Below are 18337 nucleotides of genomic sequence, written 5' to 3'. Positions count from 1 at the left end.
CTTAGCCATTCATCTGCTGATGGACATCTAGGTTGTTTCCATGTCCTGGCTATTATAAACAGTGCTGCGAGGAACATTGGGGTACATGTGTCTCTTTCAATTCTGGTTTCCTCGGTGTGTATGCCCAGCAGTGGGATTGCTGGGTCATAAGGGAGTTCTATTTGCAATTTTTTAAGGAATCTCCACACTGTTCTCCAAAGTGGCTGTACTAGTTTGCATTCCCACCAACAGTGTAGGAGGGTTCCCTTTTCTCCACACCCTCTCCAGCATTTATTGCTTGCAGATTTTTGGATCACAGACATTCTGACTGGTGTGAAACAGTACCTCATTGTGGTTTTGATTTGCATTTCTCTGATAATGAGTGATGTTGAGCATCTTTTCATGTGTTTGTTAGCCATCCGTATGTCTTCTTTGGAGAAATGTCTATTTAGTTCTTTGGCCCATTTTTTGATTGGGTCGTTTATTTTTCTGGAATTGAGCTGCATAAGTTGCTTGTATATTTTTGAGATTAGTCATTTGTCAGTTGCTTCATTTGCTATTATTTTCTCCCATTCAGAAGGCTGTCTTTTCACTTTGCTTATATTTTCCTTTGTTGTGCAGAAGCTTTTAATTTTAATTAGATCCCATTTGTTTATTTTTGCTTTTATTTCCAGTATTCTGGGAGGTGGATCATAGAGGATCCTGCTGTGATTTATGTCGGAGAGTGTTTTGCCTATATTCTCCTCTAGGAGTTTTATAGTTCCTGGTCTTACATTTAGATCTTTAATCCATTTTGAGTTTATTTTTGTGTATGGTGTTAGAAAGTGATCTAGTTTCATTCTTTTACAAGTAGTTGACCAGTTTTTCCAGCACCACTTGTTAAAGAGATTGTCTTTACTCCATTCTATATTCTTGCCTCCTTTGTCAAAGATAAGCTGTCCATATGTGTGTGGATTTATCTCTGGGCTTTCTATTTTGTTCCATTAATCTATATTTCTGTCTTTGTGCCAGTACCATACTGTCTTGATGACTGTGGCTTTGTAGTAGAGCCTGAAGTCAGGCAAGTTGATTCCTCCAGTTCCATTCTTCTTTCTCAAGATTGCTTTGGCTATTCAAGGTTTTTTGTATTTCCATACAAATCTTGAAATTATTTGTTCTAGTTTTGTGAAAAATATGGCTGGTAGCTTAATAGGGATTGAGTTGCATTTGTAAATTGCTTTGGGTAGTATACTCATTTTCACTATATTGATTCTTCCAATCCATGAACATGGTATATTTCTCCATCTATTAGTGTCCTCTTTGATTTCTTTCACCAGTGTTTTATAGTTTTCTATGTATAGGTCTTTAGTTTCTTTAGGTAGATATATTCCTAAGTATTTTATTCTTTTCGTTGCAGTGGTGAATGGAATTGTTTCCTTAATTTCTTTTTCTACTTTCTCATTATTAGTGTATAGGAATGCAAGGGATTTCTGTGTGTTGATTTTATATCCTGCAACTTTACTATATTCATTGATTAGCTCTAGTAATTTTCTGGTGGAGTCTTTAGGGTTTTCTATGTAGAGAATCATGTCATCTGCAAACAGTGAAAGTTTTACTTCTTCTTTTCCAATTTGGATTCCTTTTATTTCTTTTTCTGCTCTGATTGCTGTGGCCAAAACTTCCAGAACTATGTTGAATAGTAGCGGTGAAAGTGGGCACCCTTGTCTTGTTCCAGACTTTAGGGGAAATGCTTTCAATTTTTCACCATTGAGGATAATGTTTGCTGTGGGTTTGTCATATATAGCTTCTATTATGTTGAGGTATGTTCCTTCTATTCCTGCTTTCTGGAGAGTTTTTATCATAAACGGATGTTGAATTTTGCCAAAGGCCTTCTCTGCATCTATTGAGATAATCATATGGCTTTTATTTTTCAATTTGTTAATGTGGTGAATTACATTGATTGATTTGCAGATATTGAAGAATCCTTGCATCCCTGGGATAAAGCCCACTTGGTCATGGTGTATGATCTTTTTAATGTGTTGTTGGATTCTGATGGCTAGAATTTTGTTGAGGATTTTTGCATCTATGTTCATCAGTGATATTGGCCTGTAGTTTTCTTTTTTGTAGTATCTTTGTCAGGTTTTGGTATTAGGGTGATGGTGGCCTCATAGAATGAGTTTGGAAGTTTACCTTCCTCTGCAATTTTCGGGAAGAGTTTGAGGAGGATAGGTGTTAGCTCTTCTCGAAATTTTTGGTAGAATTCAGCTGTGAAGCCATCTGGACCTGGGCTTTTGTTTGCTGGAAGATTTCTGATTACCGTTTCAATTTCCATGCTTGTGATGGGTCTGTTAAGATTTTCTATTTCTTCCTGGTTCAGTTTTGGAAAATTGTACTTTTCTAAGAATTTGTCCATTTCTTCCACGTTGTCCATTTTATTGGCATATAACTGCTGATAGTAGTCTCTTATGATCCTTTGTATTTCTGTGTTGTCTGTTGTGATCTCTCCATTTTCATTTCTAATTTTATTGATTTGATTTTTCTCTCTTTGCTTCTTGATGAGTCTGGCTAATGGTTTGTCAATTTTATTTATCCTTTCAAAGAACCAGCTTTTGGCTTTGTTGATTTTTGCTATGGTCTCTTTTGTTTCTTTTGCATTTATTTCTGCCCTAATTTTTAAGATTTCTTTCCTTCTACTGACTCTGGGGTTCTCCAATTCTTCCTTTTCTAGTTGCTTTAGGTGTAGAGTTAGGTTATTTACTTGACTTTTTTCTTGTTTCTTGAGGTATGCCTGTAGTGCTATGAACTTTACTCTTAGCACTGCTTTTATAGTGTCCCACAGGTTTTGGGTTGTTGTGTTTTCATTTTCATTAGTTTCTATGCATATTTTGATTTCTTTTTTGATTTCTTCTGTGATTTGTTGGTTATTCAGAAGTGTGTTGTTCAACCTCCATATGTTGGAATTTTTAATAGTTTTTCTCCTGTAATTGAGATCTAATCTTAATGCATTATGGTCAGAAAAGATGCTTGGAATGATTTTGATTTTTTTGAATTTATCAGGTTTAGATTTATGGCCCAGGATGTGATCTATCCTGGAGAATGTTCCATGAGCACTTGACAAAAAGGTGAAATTCATTGTTTTGGGGTGAAATGTCCTATAGATATCAATTAGGTCTAACTGGTCTAATGTATCATTTAAAGTTTGTGTTTCTTTGTTGATTTTCTGTTTAGTTGATCTGTCCATAGGTGTGAGTGGGGTATTAAAGTCTCCCACTATTATTGTGTTATTGTTGATTTCCCCTTTCATACTTGTTAGCATTTGTCTTACATATTGCGGTGCTCCTATATTGGGTGCATATATATTTATAATTGTTATATCTTCTTCTTGGATTGATCCTTTGATCATTATGTAGTGGCCTTCTTTGTCTCTTTTCACAGCCTTTGTTTTAAAGTCTATTTTATCGGAAATGAGTATTGCCACTCCTGCTTTCTTTTGGTCTCTATTTGCATGGAATATCTTTTTCCAGCCCTTCACTTTCAGTCTGTATGTGTCCCTTGTTTTGAGGTGGGTCTCTTGTAAGCAGCATATAAAAAGAATTATATGAGAAGTACACTACATAACTGGTTAAGGAAAAAATACAACAAGGTTTTTAAAGGATGTAAGAGGAATAAATATAAAGGAAAACGCAGCAATGAAACTGCTGCTATGGTGGTCTTGATTAAAGAAAAGATGGAGACTTTTACCTCTCTGGGGACACATATGTAAATCTTATTTTACTTAACAAAATCCAAAGTTGAAAAAAATTGAAATGAAATATCCCAAGTCTCAGGTTAAGGTATGGAGAGCTAGACTCCACTGGAATGAGCGTAAATGAACAGAAAAGGCATTCATACACTTCCAACATAGTTTGCAAACAAACAGATTCTTCCAAATGTACCAAAAACTTCCAGGAAGCCTCATCCTTTTCAGTTTTATAAAGGAATATGAAGATAAATGCAGGGTCAGACTGAGGGTGAGGGAAAGGAAATAAAATTTATCTATATTGCCACCAGGCAACCAAGAATCACCAAATACTTGAGAAAGCATGCAACAAGACAGTAAAAGATCAAAATAAATAGGCAGATAGTTTGATTTTATTATAGAAAAAAACCAGCTCATTCAGAATGCAGAAGAGAACTTCAAAATTGCTTATTGAAAAGATCTAACTAATACTCAGAAATTTGAGAAAAACTGTGTCCTCAAAACGAGAAGATGCTAGGAAAAAACAGAAGAACATTTTTAAAAACTTGAATAGAAAAGTTAGTCAAGGAACTCACCAAGTACATAGGAAAACAAGTACAGGAGATAGTAGATAAAAGCTATGACATATAGAGGATTGGGTCACTAAGTTTAATGTCTGATTATTAAGACTTTCAAAAAATGAAAATTGGGGAAAAAAGAGAGGCAAAATAATCAAAGTAACACTATGCCTTGGACTAAATATCTGTGTCACCCTTCCTTAAATTCGTATGTTTGAGGTGTAAATCCCCAATGTATTTGAAAGTGGGCTCTTTGGGAGATAATTAACTCATGAGGATGGAATACTCATGAATGAGATTAGTGCCTTTATAGTGAGTCATGTCCGACTCTTTGCGACCCCATGGACTGTAGCCTACCAGACTTCTCCATCCGTGGGATTTTTCAGGCAAGAGTACTGGAGTCGGTTGCCATTTCCTTCTCCAGGGGATCTTCCCGACCGAGGGATTGAACCCAGGTCGCCTGCATTGTCGGCAGATGCTTTACCCTCTGAGCCAGGAAACCAGAGCTTTCTCTGCTCTTGGCCATGTGATGATATAACCAGAAGACAGCTATCTGCAAACCAGAAAGAGGACCCTGACCATAACCTGCCACGTTGCCACCCTGGTCCTAGACTTCCCAGCCTCCAAAACTGTCAGAAATAAATTGCTGCTATTTAAGCCACTCCATCAGTGGTATTTTTGTCATAGCAGCCCAAACTAAGATGTAATAAAAATAAATAAGAATCTGAGCTGAATATTAATCTATCCTGCAGAAAAATAATAGTGTGGAGAAATAAAAATTAGCAGCACAGGTATAGTATTTAGCTGTAGAAAGATAACTAGGAGAATTCAAAGTAGGAATGATTAAATGTTGCCTCTGGTGAGTCAGATAGAGCAGGGGAAGTGGGGAGGGGGGACTGAGGCCTTTTATTATGTTCTTGTTATTAACTTTTAACTTTATGTGTGTGTATATTACTTGATAAATAGAAACAAATCTATGAATCTTAAATATAATTGAATTTTATTCCATTTTGAAATGCCCTGTTTGGAAAATGGAAGGGATAATCCATTCTGCAATCTTTCATCAATTTGGAAACATCTAATTTTAGGTATTTAAACGTCCTAGGAAATGAACAGTCCATCATTTCCCTGAAGTTGATTTAAAGGATGCTGAAAGCACTTCAGATTCTTAAATTGGGAGGGAAAAAGGAGTGGTGGTGGTCTGCTTCTTGTTCTCGTATGAAAGAAGGGAAACATTCAGAAAGGAGCTGTGAAAGGAGAAAGACACTTGACTGATTCGATAATGGATAAAAGTGCCTGGGAAATTCAATACCTGAGCTATTGATACTTTATTTCCACAAAGCAGCTGGGAATCGATCATATTTAGAGCTATAGTATGTTTGGGTATCTTTGAACATTACAATGTTGAAAACTCCACATGTGCTTTACCATATCTCATCTTTGTTTCAAGCTTTTCCTGATCTCAGTCCCACTGAAAAATGAAAATAAAAACAAACAAACGAAAAAAAAACTTTCATCATGATGCAAGTCTAACTGAAAGTCACCAGTGCAGAGTTATGTTCATGGAAATGTACCCACGTTAAAGTGGTGGTCTGTGGATAAATAAAGCATACTTTTGGTTGTATAATATATAAAGCAAGGAGCAGAAAGCCACTTTGAGGAACTCTGGAAGTGCATGCGTCATGAGGAAGACATGGAGGATGATCAGAGCAGTAGTAGGCCATGTGGGGAGGAACCCTGGAGGCCAGAGGCCACCAGTGATCTCAGCTGCCCGGCACCAAGTGTGACCTCAATTCCTGATCCTCCACAGGTGACCGCCGCCTTCTCAGCTGTCTTCCTTGTCCATGGGAGTATCTCTGCTCTCAGAATCTTATGTGAAACTTTCTGGATGAAGACCTCCCGTGAGCTGTACTTCTGGGTTTTTCCCGAGAACAGAAGAGAACGGAGAGAGGGTGGCGACGATGCAGGATTAACGACAGAGTTAAGTAAAGGAAGCAGTTGAAATAACGAATTACATTTATACTAAGGTACTAATTTTAAGTGTCATTAATTTTCTCAGAGAGACAGGATACTTGTATACATAAAAAGGGGAAACTGGTGTGCTGCAGTTCACGGCGTCGCCGAGTCGGACACAACTGGGCAACTGAACAACAATAATACCTGAAAAGAATGAACTGGAAGTCCTGGAAATTAAAATTTAGTTTTCTGAAGCTTAAAAACAAATGAAGAGACTGAAAAGTAAGAGTTGCAAGAATGAACTAGCAGTCTGCCTAGTAAAATGGTGAATCAGACACGGGTACTTTCACTCTTTCTTGAACTCGCACTTAATATGACATTGAGGGCCATTTAGAAAATGCATGATCTTACAAACAGAGTGAGAGAGGAGACAAAGGTAACAAAATGAACGATGTCTAAGAAAGCTGTATCTCAAGCCTCCATCAGGAAACGGACAAGCAATCTGCAGGGCAGAACCCGCCACGTACTGCTAGAAATGGAAGTGAAAGTGGGGCAAAACCATGGGGATGGCTTGCAAGTCTGTCTGAGAGGTGGTTAAAGCTCTAGAGATCATCTCTGGCTGCTTGATTTCAGATGACTATCTTTTCTCCACTCTTGAAGGATAATTCTCTAAAAAGGAAAACAGGGTATCTAGACTCAAACCAGGGTAGGGGTAGTAATGAAAAACAGGATAGGATAAATAAATGAATTCTGACAAAGTGAACACTGAAAACTCCATCTGTTTTTGCCTACATGGCTATCATATTCTCTAGCAATTTAAGCAAGACCTAAAGATACTAACATAGAGAGATGTCCCAAAGGAAGGACCTAGCCACTCCTCCCACAGTGAAAGGGACAAATCCAGCCATGTGCTACATCCTCCAATCAGCGTTCTCTGCATTTGAACACACAACCCACCTACCATCACTGGACATATGAGGAAACCCTTTAACATGAAAACAGGGACTTACTTTTAAAAAAAACTGGAGGAAAGAGAAACTATACAGGAAGTACAAAAAGATTTTATACAAAAAAAAAAGATTTTATAAAAAAAAGATTTTAAAAGAAATCTTTTTAAAACTATTAAAATTCTCAGAGTTGATAGTCGCTCAGTGGTGTCCAACTCTTTGCAGCCCATGGACCTCTCCAGGAAGGAACACTAGAGTGGGTTGCCATTCCCTTCTCCACGGGATCTTTCTGACCCAGGGATCAAACCTGGGTCTCCTGCATTGCAGGAAGGTTCTTTACTGTCTGAACCACCAGGGAAGCCTCAAGCCTGCCAAGCTCCTCTGTCTGTGGAATTCTCCAGGCAAGAATACTGATGTGGGTTTCCATTCCCTTCTCCAGGTGGATCTTTCTGACACAGGGATTGAACCCCAGTCTCCTGAATTGCAGGCAGATTCTTTACCACCTGGGTCACCAGGGAAGCCCTCAGAAGGTTAAGTGGAACTACTAAAATTTCAATCACAAAATAACAACCAAATGTTATAAAAAGAGGCAGTGACATTCGGAGAATAAAAGGGGTTCTTAGACATTAAAAGTATATTAGCAAAACAAACAAAAAAAACCAACCAAATCAACCAGCCAATTAAAACTGCCCTCCCCTGCAAAAAAATAAAAGAAGCTCTAATACAAAGAATGAAGGATAAAATTTAGAAACATTCCCAGAAATTAATGCAAATACAGAGAAAATAGGAAACGCATTCCTTAAAAAGATCATGGAAAGGGGAAAATTCATAAACAGAGTAATCTGTGAATATTTTCCAAGAATCAAAGCCTGAGTTTTCAGATTAAAAAGCCCCACCAGATTTAAATACAAGAACATTTTTAAAGGTTTGGAGATGGAGAAATTGACTTTATATAAAGAAACAAATTAAAATGGCTTTAACCACTTTTCAACAGCTATACCCTTGAACACCTTAAAAAATGGGGGGAATCATTTCCAACTCAGAATTGTTTGCCCAGCTAATTTAACATTTAACAGACTGAAGTCATTTTAAGATGTTTTATTTCTCCAAGACTTTACATCTCACACAATCTTTTTCAAGAAATTACTGGTGGGTATGCTTCACAAAAGCAAATAACTAAATGAAGAATGATGTGGATCAGAATCCAGAAAATAGGGGAATCAACTCAAGAGACAAACAGGAGGATCCTTAGATAACTGCCAGAGCCGGTCAGAAGGCCCCAGGAGAGAAAATCTGTCAAGTGAAAGCGATATAAATGCAGAAAAGCATTTGGCAATATTCAACACTCAGTCATGATTTTTTTAAAAATTCAAACATATAAAAAAAAAGATTTAGGTAATTCACAGAGAATCGGAGGTTTATAAGCACACTGAAATAAAGCAAACTTAAAACCCCAAAGAAAAAAAGTTGTGTATAAAGGATGAGTAGAAAGATTACACAGTGTAATTTCAGTGTAAATAACACACATATCTTTATAGTTATAAAATCACTGAATACTGAGCTAATGAATTATACAACTATACTGAGAGAGTAAAGGTTTGAATGGAGAGAATTCTATCAAAATTAAAATCATTCCTTGAGACCTACTGTATACATGGAGCACAGGGAACTCAATGTTATGTGGCAGCCTGGATGGAAGAGGAGTTAGTGGGAGAGTGGATACATGTATACTTATGGCTGAGTCCCTTCACTGTTCACCTGAAACCATCACATCATTGTGAATTGGCTATACCATAATATAATATAAAAAGTTAAAAAAATGTTACTTGAAATTTTGTTCACTGAAAGATGCTGTTAAGAAAATGAAAGAGTAAGGCAAAGCTGAGACTTGTGGTCAGACTATAAAGAGAATTATTACAATTCAAGACTAAAAAGGCAAACAATCAAATTTTTTAAATGGGCAAATATTTGAATAGATTTTTCATAAAAATACATATAATGAAATATACTTAGGATATATCCTAAGTATATATGTATATATATGTACATATATGTATATGTATATATATTTGTATATACATATACATGTGTATATATTTATTATATATTATATATTTATTATATATTATATAAATATATAAATATATAATATAAATAAATATTTATAATATTTATGTATTTATATATCTTATATTTATATTATATTTATTATTTTTATATATTTATATATATAAATCAGAGAAGGCAATGGCATCCCACTCCAGTACTCTTGCCTGGAAAATCCGATGGATGGAGGAGCCTGGTGGGCTGCAGTCCATGGGGTCGCGAAGAGTCAGACACAACTGAGCGACTTCACTTTGACTTTTCACTTTCATGGATTGGAGAAGGAAATGGCAACCCACTCCAGTGTTCTTGCCTAGAGAATCCCAGGGACAGGGGAGCCTGGTGGGCTGCTGTCTATGGGGTCGCAAGACTTGGACACGACTGAAGTGACTTAGCAGCAGCAGCAGCAGCATATATATATAAATATACATATATATACATATATATGTATATAAATATATAAAATCACATAAAGCACATGAAAAGATGCTCAACATCACTGGTTATTAAAGATACATGAATTAAAATCATAATGAGATAGCAGGGTTTGCTTACTTTAGAATTTTATATAAATAGAATCCTACAATATGTAGTCTTCTGCACCTGCCTTGCTTTTTTCAGTTAGCATAGTATTTTAGTGATTTATCCATATTGGTGCATCTATTGATAAGAATGTGGCTTCAAACTCAGATCTATTGTCTCCAAATTCATTGTACATCCACAGTACCTGATAAAAAGGGAAAAGGAAATTCCTCTTCTACAGTACCTGATATTATATTCCCTTTTACAGTATGTGATTAAAAGGGAAAAGGAAATTGATCCTTCTGAAACAAAATATTAGTGAGTGTTAGAAAGTTACATGCATAAAATTTAAAAACATTCCAAACATAAGGATATAAAATAACACATTGATAACACCTGACAATTTTCTATATATTTATATCAATTTTTATACTTACCCTTGTTATTGATGGTTTAACTTTCTGTAATATGATGTAATCTCTTACCCACTATGAAGAAAGTTGAGAAATACTCTAATCCTTGTTATGCCATTTTTTCCAAAGAATGATTCTGATCCTTTTTAAAGAAGGTGTTAAATTTTGAAATTCCTAATAATAGATATCCTGTTGGAAAATTTTAAAATAATTTAATATAATCATATTTTACACATCATTAAATTGTTATTTCTTTCTGTTTTATGCGGTATGAATAAAAAAAGTTAAGATTATAACATCAAAATATGAGTGATTAGATGTACATTCTCCTTAATCTGTCACGAATTTACAAAGATAAGTTAAAATATCTTATCTTATAAAATAGATATATAAAGGAAAAAAGAATCCCTTTATAATAGCATCAACAAGTAAAAAGGCATAGACTAATTTCTGTCTGCACCACCTGTGACTATGTTTTATGTATTTTGAGGATATTACTTTCCAGATAAAGATTCATAAAAGTTTTCACTATTCCAGACACTTGTTTACCAAACACTTGAAATCTTGAATTCCACCTTGCCTGATGGCTAACAGCTAATGTATACTGAGTTCACACTCTAAGGTACTGTTTCAAAGGATGCAGTACAATAAATAGACAGAATAGAAAAGGTGGAAAGAGGGCAGGCAAACAATGAATGAAATGATGAGAGGGTATACATGCGCATTTGTCTCATTTCCACGGAGAGTATTAAAGCAATCATTAGCTTTGTTGTGTGAAGAAGCTAAGGATAGCAATGCCAACAGCACTGCCGAGGTGAAAGAAATCTTAAGGCTTGTTCATTTCAACCTCATTTTCTAGACAAAGAAAGCTCAGAAGAGTGGTAGGCCTTGCTCAGTTTCATGTACACAGGTCATCACAACTAAAAATTTATTGTTTTGACTCTGAAGTCTTTGCTCTTTCTACCCCACCAAGATGCTAAGTCAATTGTTGAAAAACATAGGAATGATTAAAAATCAAATGATGCTAAAGTTTTGTTCATTTGGTAAACAGTGATCTGAAAAAGAATGCTGCTACATTTAAATTCAATAAGAGGCATTTTATTTTTGAAATATTCTTTTATAATTTTGAATATTAAACTAAAATACTGAATTTTACTATAATTTTCAAAACACCTTTTTAGTTTCATTATTTAAATTATACAGCTGACAAGAGTAAGGCATAGAAGTTTACATAGGCTGGATTTTTCTAACCATGATAAATAACCTGGATCTTGTAAAGCTGACTGTTCTTCATAACAAATAGTTCTGTCATGAGATGAATTGTGTTTAGACAATTTTGATAGCCCCTCATATTCTCATCATTCCTTTTCTAAATAATATTTTATAAGTTCACGAAACCTTGTGTATTACACAACTACATTTCAAAACACTTACTTTGAAATACTGTTCTCTTCCAGGGTATGATGACTGTATACCCACATGCTGGAAAAGAGAAGGTTTATATCGAATACGAATATGCTTATTTCGTTCTATACATTTTTCCTGTAAGAGAAACAACGATCTTGTGTAAAAACCCAAATACTCATTTTTATTGCATTTACTGGTGGCAGAACCTTTTGTTAGTTTTTGCCTGGATTCTATATTACTATTTTAAAATTTAAACAAAACATTTAAATTCTTAGCTTTTTCTTTGTAAGAATAATGGAACAAAGAAATCAAGATACAAAAGCATGTATTTTCTTTCACGAACTCTATTAGTTCCCTAGAAAACCAGGCTTGCTTGCTCAGTCTTGTGCAGCTCTTTGTGGTCCCACAGACTATAGCCTTCCAGGCTCCTCTGTCCATGAAATTTTCCAGGTAAGAATGGTGGAGTGGATTGCCATTTCCTACTCCAGGGGATCTCCCCAACCCAGGGATGGAACCAAAGTCTCCTGTGCACCGCCTACGTACGTTATAGGCAGATTCTTTACCACTGAGTCATCTGGAAAGCTCAGAAAGTCAGGCTTCTATTGTGCAAACTGTAATTTTCCTCTCCTCTCTCTTTATTCCAGTAATATAAACTTTCCAATATTTTCCCATCTATCCATTTCTCTTGGTCTACATTATTCACTCCCCATTTATTAATTTCAAAACTAAATTACTCCCTCTTCAATTTCTCCTTAAAAAGTATATGATTTAAAAAAAAACAGTATTATACTTCATGGAAAAAGATTTGGATAATCTACTCAAAAATAAAAATAAGACAGATGGCCTGTGACATTATCACCCCTATTTATTTTTTTAATATAAATTTATTTTAATTGGATACAATATTGTATTGGTTTTGCCATACATCAACATGTATCCACCACAGGTATACACATGTTCCCCATCCTGAACCCCCCTCCCTCCTCCCTCCCCATACCATCCCTCTGGGTCATCCCAGTGCACCAGCCCCAAGCATCCAGTATCATGCATTGAACCTGGGCTGGCGACTCGCTTCATATATGATATTATACATGTTTCAGTGCCATTCTCCCAAATCATCCCACCCTCTCCCTCTCCCACAGAGCCCAAAAGACTGTTCTATACATCTGAGTCTCTTTTGCTGTCTCGCATACAGGGTTATCATTACCATCTTTCTAAATTCCATATATATGCATTAGTATACTGTATTGGTGTTTTTCTTTCTGGCTTACTTCACTCTGTATAATAGGCTCCAGTTTCATCCACCTCATTAGAACTGATTCAAATGTATTCTTTTTAATGGCTGAATAATACTCCATTGTGTATATGTACCACAGCTTCCTTATCCATTCATCTGCTGATGGACATCTAGGTTGCTTCCATGTCCTGGCTATTATAAACAGTGCTGTGATGAACACTGGGGTACATGTGTCTCTTTCAATTCTGGCTTCTTCAGTGTGTATGCCCAGCAGTGGGATTGCTGGGTCATAAGGTAGTTCTATTTCCAGTTTTTTAAGGAATCTCCACACTGTTCTCCATAGTGGCTGTACTAGTTTGCATTCCCACCAACAGTGTAAGAGGGTTCCCTTTGCTCCACACCCTCTCCAGCATTTATTGCTTGTAGACTTTTGGATCGCAGCCATTCTGACTGGTGTGAAACAGTACCTCATTGTGGTTTTGATTTGCATTTCTCTGATAATGAGTGATGTTGAGCATCTTTTCATGTGTTTGTTAGCCATCTGTATGTCTTCTTTGGAGAAATGTCTGTTTAGTTCTTTGGCCCATTTTTTGATTGGGTCGTTTATTTTTCTGGAATTGAGCTATAGGAGTTGCTTGTATATTTTTGAGATTAGTTGTCAGTTGCTTCATTTGCTATTATTTTCTCCCATTCTGAAGGCTGTCTTTCCACCTTGCTTATAGTTTCCTTTGTTGTGCAGAAGCGTTTAAGTTTAATTAGGTCCCATTTGTTTATTTTTGCTTTTATTTCCAATATTCTGGGAGGTGGGTCATAGAGGATCCTGCTGCGATGTATGTTTGAGAGTGTTTTGCCTATGTTCTCTTCTAGGAGTTTTATAGTTTCTGGTCTTATGTTTAGATCTTTAATCCATTTTGAGTTTATTTTTGTGTATGGTGTTAGAAAGTGTTCTAGTTTCATTCTTTTACAAGTGGTTGACCAGTTTTCCCAGCACCACTTGTTAAAGAGATTGTCTTACTCCATTGTATATTCTTGCCTCCTTTGTCGAAGATAAGGTGTCCATAGGTGTGTGGATTTATCTCTGGGCTTTCTATTTTGTTCCATGGATCTATATTTCTGTCTTTGTGCCAGTACCATAATGCCTTGATGACTGTGGCTTTGTAGTAGAGCCTGGAGTCAGGCAGGTTGATTCCTCCAGTTCCATTCTTCTTTCTCAAGATTGCTTTGGCTATTCGAGGCTTTTCGTATTTCCATAAAAATTGTATCACCCCTATTTAACACAAGCATTTGAGAAGAGGTGGTACATATATACAATGGAATATTACTCAGGCATAAAAAATGAAATAATGACATTTGCAACAACATGGATGGACCTAGAGATTATCATACGAAGGAAGAAAGTCAGACAGAGAAAGAAAAACATCATATGCTATCACTTATATCTGGAATCTAAAATATGACACAAATGAACTTATCTACAAAACAGAAACAAACTCCATTGACATGGATCACAGACTTGTGGTTGCCAAGAGGGAGAAGGGGTGGGGAAGGGAGGAAATGGGAGTTCGGGGTTAGCAGATGCAAACTATTATATATTTAATGGATAAACAACAAGGTCCCACTGTATATAGTACAGGGAACTATATTCAACATCCTTTAAGAAACCGTAATGAAAGAAGAATATGAAAAAGAATGTGTGTGTGTGTATATATATATGTATATGTATAATTGAATCATTCTGCCGTACAGTAGAAATTAATACAGCATTGTAAATCAACTATACATCAATAAAATCATTTAAAAAATTATTATGATAGCTATCATTATTTATGTAATGTATACATATAAAATTCATTAAAATACATCTCAAATTTATGTGCATAATAATGTTAAATAGCAGGCTTATTTAAATTCATTTATACTGATGTTAACATGTAGGAAAATACTGTATTAAAAATTGTTTTTAAAATGTAGTCATTAAATAATGTACAGTTAATTTGAAACTAAAGTTCAGATAAAGTTAGTTGAGGACTTAAAATATAGGAAATATAGTAATACCTTTAATCTATTAATAAAATTTCAGTAGGATGGTATTATCAAATTCTTGCTTGCCCAAAATAACCACTCAAATAACTTGATGAAACAAAGCTGAGTTCATTGCTTACTGCAGTAAGGGAGAAAATACCTTGATAAGAGTCCGTTCAAGTCTTATGCCTATTTTTCAACTGGATTCTGTATATATTCTGAATACAAGTCTTTGTTGGACATGGAATTTACAAATATCTTGTCCTATCCTGTGGTGCCTTCTCTTAACAGTAAATTTTGCAACACAAAAGGTTTTAATTTGATGAAGTCCAATTTACCAACATGTAAAAATGGATCAAGAATTCTGTGTCATGTCTGAGAATTCTTCACCTAATCCTGGGTCCTAAACATTTTTTTCCCATGTTTTCTTCTAACAATTTTGTAGTCTTATCTTTTATACTTAGGTGATATACTTTGAAATAATATTTGTAACAGGTATATGATTACATCGATTCTTTTTTAAAATATATATAAATATCCAGTTAAAAAAAAATCTATGCACTAAAATTTATAAACAAAATTTAGGTAATTACATCAGAGATATAAAAATACAGAGTAAAGAAATACTCACAAGAGCTTCTCCCGGGGTACACATCTTTACCAGAAAAATGTCCCCCAAGAGCAAATCTACGGGTTTATCTTTGTAGAACATTAAAAAAAAACGTACAAAGTCAGTTAAATCTTCAGATTTAAATAGCTTTCCTATGGAGAAAAAATAAACAAAGCCCAATAACTCTTCAGTGTTTATACCACATATCAAAACATAACCTTATATATAGTTATTCATTCCATTAACATAGGAAAGAGTACAAAAATATTAAAAATTAAATATATCTATTCCTTGCAAAGCTTAAAGCATTAATGAAGCTGGAGGATGATGGAGCAAAATCATATATCTGCTTCAGTATTAAGAATTACCACTTTTGGTGGGACAAGTAAGAAGCAAGTTTGCTGCTGCTGCTAAGTCACTTCAGTCGTGTCTGATTCTGTGCGACTCCATAGACGGCAGCCCGCCAGGCTCCCCGGTCCCTGGGATTCTCCAGGCAAGAATACTGGAGTGGGTTGCCATTTCCTTCTCCAATGCAGGAAAGTGAAACGTGAAAGTGAAATCGCCCTGTCGTGTCCGACTCTCAGCGACCCCATGGACTGCAGCCCACCAGGCTCCTCCATCCATGGGATTTTCCAGGCAAGAGTACTGGAGTCGGGTGCCATTGCCTTCTCCAAGAAGCAAGTTTAGAATTGTGAATACTCTCAGGAAATTAACTTTGATAACTAAGGAGGATCCACTGTTTAAACCACCTGCAAGATATATAAATAAAATGGAAACTTTAGGACCTGTAACCTTTCACTTAGTTTTTCAGAAACTATGATTTGTCTGAAAGAGATGAGTCCTGGGATTTCTTTGGAAGGAATGATGTTAAAGCTGAAACTCCAGTACTTTGGCCACCTCATGCGAAGAGTTGACTCATCGGAAAAGACTCTGATGCTGGGAGGGATTGGGGGCAGGAGGAGAGGGAGACGACCGAGGATGAGATGGCTGGATGGCATCACTGACTCGATGGACGTGAGTCTGAGTGAACTCCAGGAGTTGGTGATGGACAGGGAGGCCTGGATTGCTGCGATTCATGGGGTCGCAAAGAGTCAGATATGACTGAGCAACTGAACTGAACTGAATTGAAGATTTGTAAGCTTATTTACATAGAACTTTATCAAGATACTACATTTTTTACTTTTAGTGCTTAATTTTGAATAAAATAGAGTATTATTTCAATATTTGAACAGGTATATGATTACATCGATTCTTTTTTTAAAATATATATAAATATCCAGTTTAAAAAATCTATGCACTAGATAATAAGAATGTTATTTTCTTTTGTATTTATGATTCTTAAAGATTTACTGTATGCTAGTAAAGTAATGCTCAAAATTCTCCAAGCCAGGCTTCAGCAAAACGTGATCTGTGAACTTCCTGATGTTCAGCTGGTTTTAGAAAAGGCAGAGGAACCAGAGATCAAATTGCCAACATCTGCTGGACCATGGAAAAAGCAAAAGAGTTCCAGAAAAACATCTATTTCTGCTTTATTGACTATGCCAAAGCCTTTGACTGTGTGGATCACAATAAACTGTAGAAAATTCTGAAAGAGATGGGAATACCAGACCACCTGACCTGCCTCTTGAGAAATCTGTATGCAGGTCAGGAAGCAACAGTTAGAACTGGACATGGAACAACAGACTGGTTCCAAATAGGAAAAGGAGTACGTCAAGGCTGTATATTGTCACCCTGCTTTTTAACTTCTATGCACAGTACATCCATGAGAAATGCTGGACTGGAAGAAACACAAGCTGGAATCAAGATTGCCGGGAGAAATATCAATAACCTCAGATATGCAGATAACACCACCCTTATGGCAGAAAGTGAAGAGGAACTAAAAAGCCTCTTGATGAAAGTGAAAGAGGAGAATGAAAAAGTTGGCTTAAAGCTCAACATTCAGAAAACGAAGATCATGGCATCCGGTCCCACCACTTCATGGGAAATAGATGGGAAAACAGTGGAAACAGTGTCAGACTTTATTTTTTTGGGCTCCAAAATCACTGCAGATGGTGACTCCAGCCATGAAATTAAAAGACACTTACTCCTTGGAAGAAAAGTTATGACCAACCTAGATAGCATACTCAAAAGCAGAGACCTTACTTTGCTGACTAAGGTCCGTATAGTCAAGGCTATGGTTTTTCCAGTGGTCATGTATGGATGTGAGAGTTGGACTGTGAAGAAAGCTGAGTACCAAAGAATCGATGCTTTTGAACTGTGGTGTTGGAGGAGACTCTTGAGAGTCCCTTGGCCTGCAAGGAGATCCAACCAGTCCATTCTGAAGAAGATCAGTCCTGGGATTTCTTTGGAAGGAATGATGCTAAAGCTGAAACTCCAATATTTTGGCCACCTCATGCGAAGAGTTGACTCATTGGAAAAGACTCTGATGTTGGGAGGGATTGGGGGCAGGAGGAGAAGGGGACGACAGAGGATGAGATGGGTGGATGGCATCACCGACTCGATGAACGTGAATCTGTGAACTCTGGGAGTTGGTGATGGACAGGGAGGCCTGGTGTGGTGCGATTCATGGGGTCACAAAGAGTCGGACACAACTGAGTGACTGAACTGAGCTGAACGGAAGTATGATTCATTACATTTTACTTCTAACATATTGCATCTTTAACTTGAAAATAAAGCTGAAGGTATAAGATTCAGGTAAATTTTCACCTTAAACAGTGTAAAACACATCTAACCACCTAATAAATATGATAGTAGGATGTAGGCATTTCATTTTTCACTAAGACTTGAGTCTGTATGGGTCACTTGATCAAGTATATGTTGTATTTGAATTTTAGGCACCTATGTATATAGTAACCAAAACAAGTGA

At 36.2% G+C, this 18337-nt stretch overlaps 1 protein-coding gene across 1 annotated transcript in view; it reads right to left on the bottom strand.

Moving 5' to 3' along the window:
• Window positions 1-9894: 9894 nt before the first annotated feature.
• Window positions 9895-18337, bottom strand: part of MGAT4D (MGAT4 family member D) — a 47672-nt gene continuing 39229 nt past the window's right edge. Inside the window, exons 9-11 of the mRNA XM_052655073.1 lie at window positions 15493-15623; window positions 11630-11737; window positions 9895-9987 (exon numbers count right to left, since the gene is read on the bottom strand). Of these exons, the coding sequence (XP_052511033.1) occupies window positions 9895-9987; window positions 11630-11737; window positions 15493-15623 (332 nt within the window). The remainder of the gene's footprint in view (window positions 9988-11629; window positions 11738-15492; window positions 15624-18337) is intronic.

The sequence above is a fragment of the Budorcas taxicolor genome, chromosome 17 (genome assembly GCF_023091745.1).
Source record: "Budorcas taxicolor isolate Tak-1 chromosome 17, Takin1.1, whole genome shotgun sequence".
In the NCBI taxonomy this organism is placed as follows: Eukaryota; Metazoa; Chordata; class Mammalia; order Artiodactyla; family Bovidae; genus Budorcas; species Budorcas taxicolor.
The sequence above is the reverse complement of the archived record's forward strand: the minus strand, read 5'-3'. Positions and strand labels throughout refer to the sequence as shown.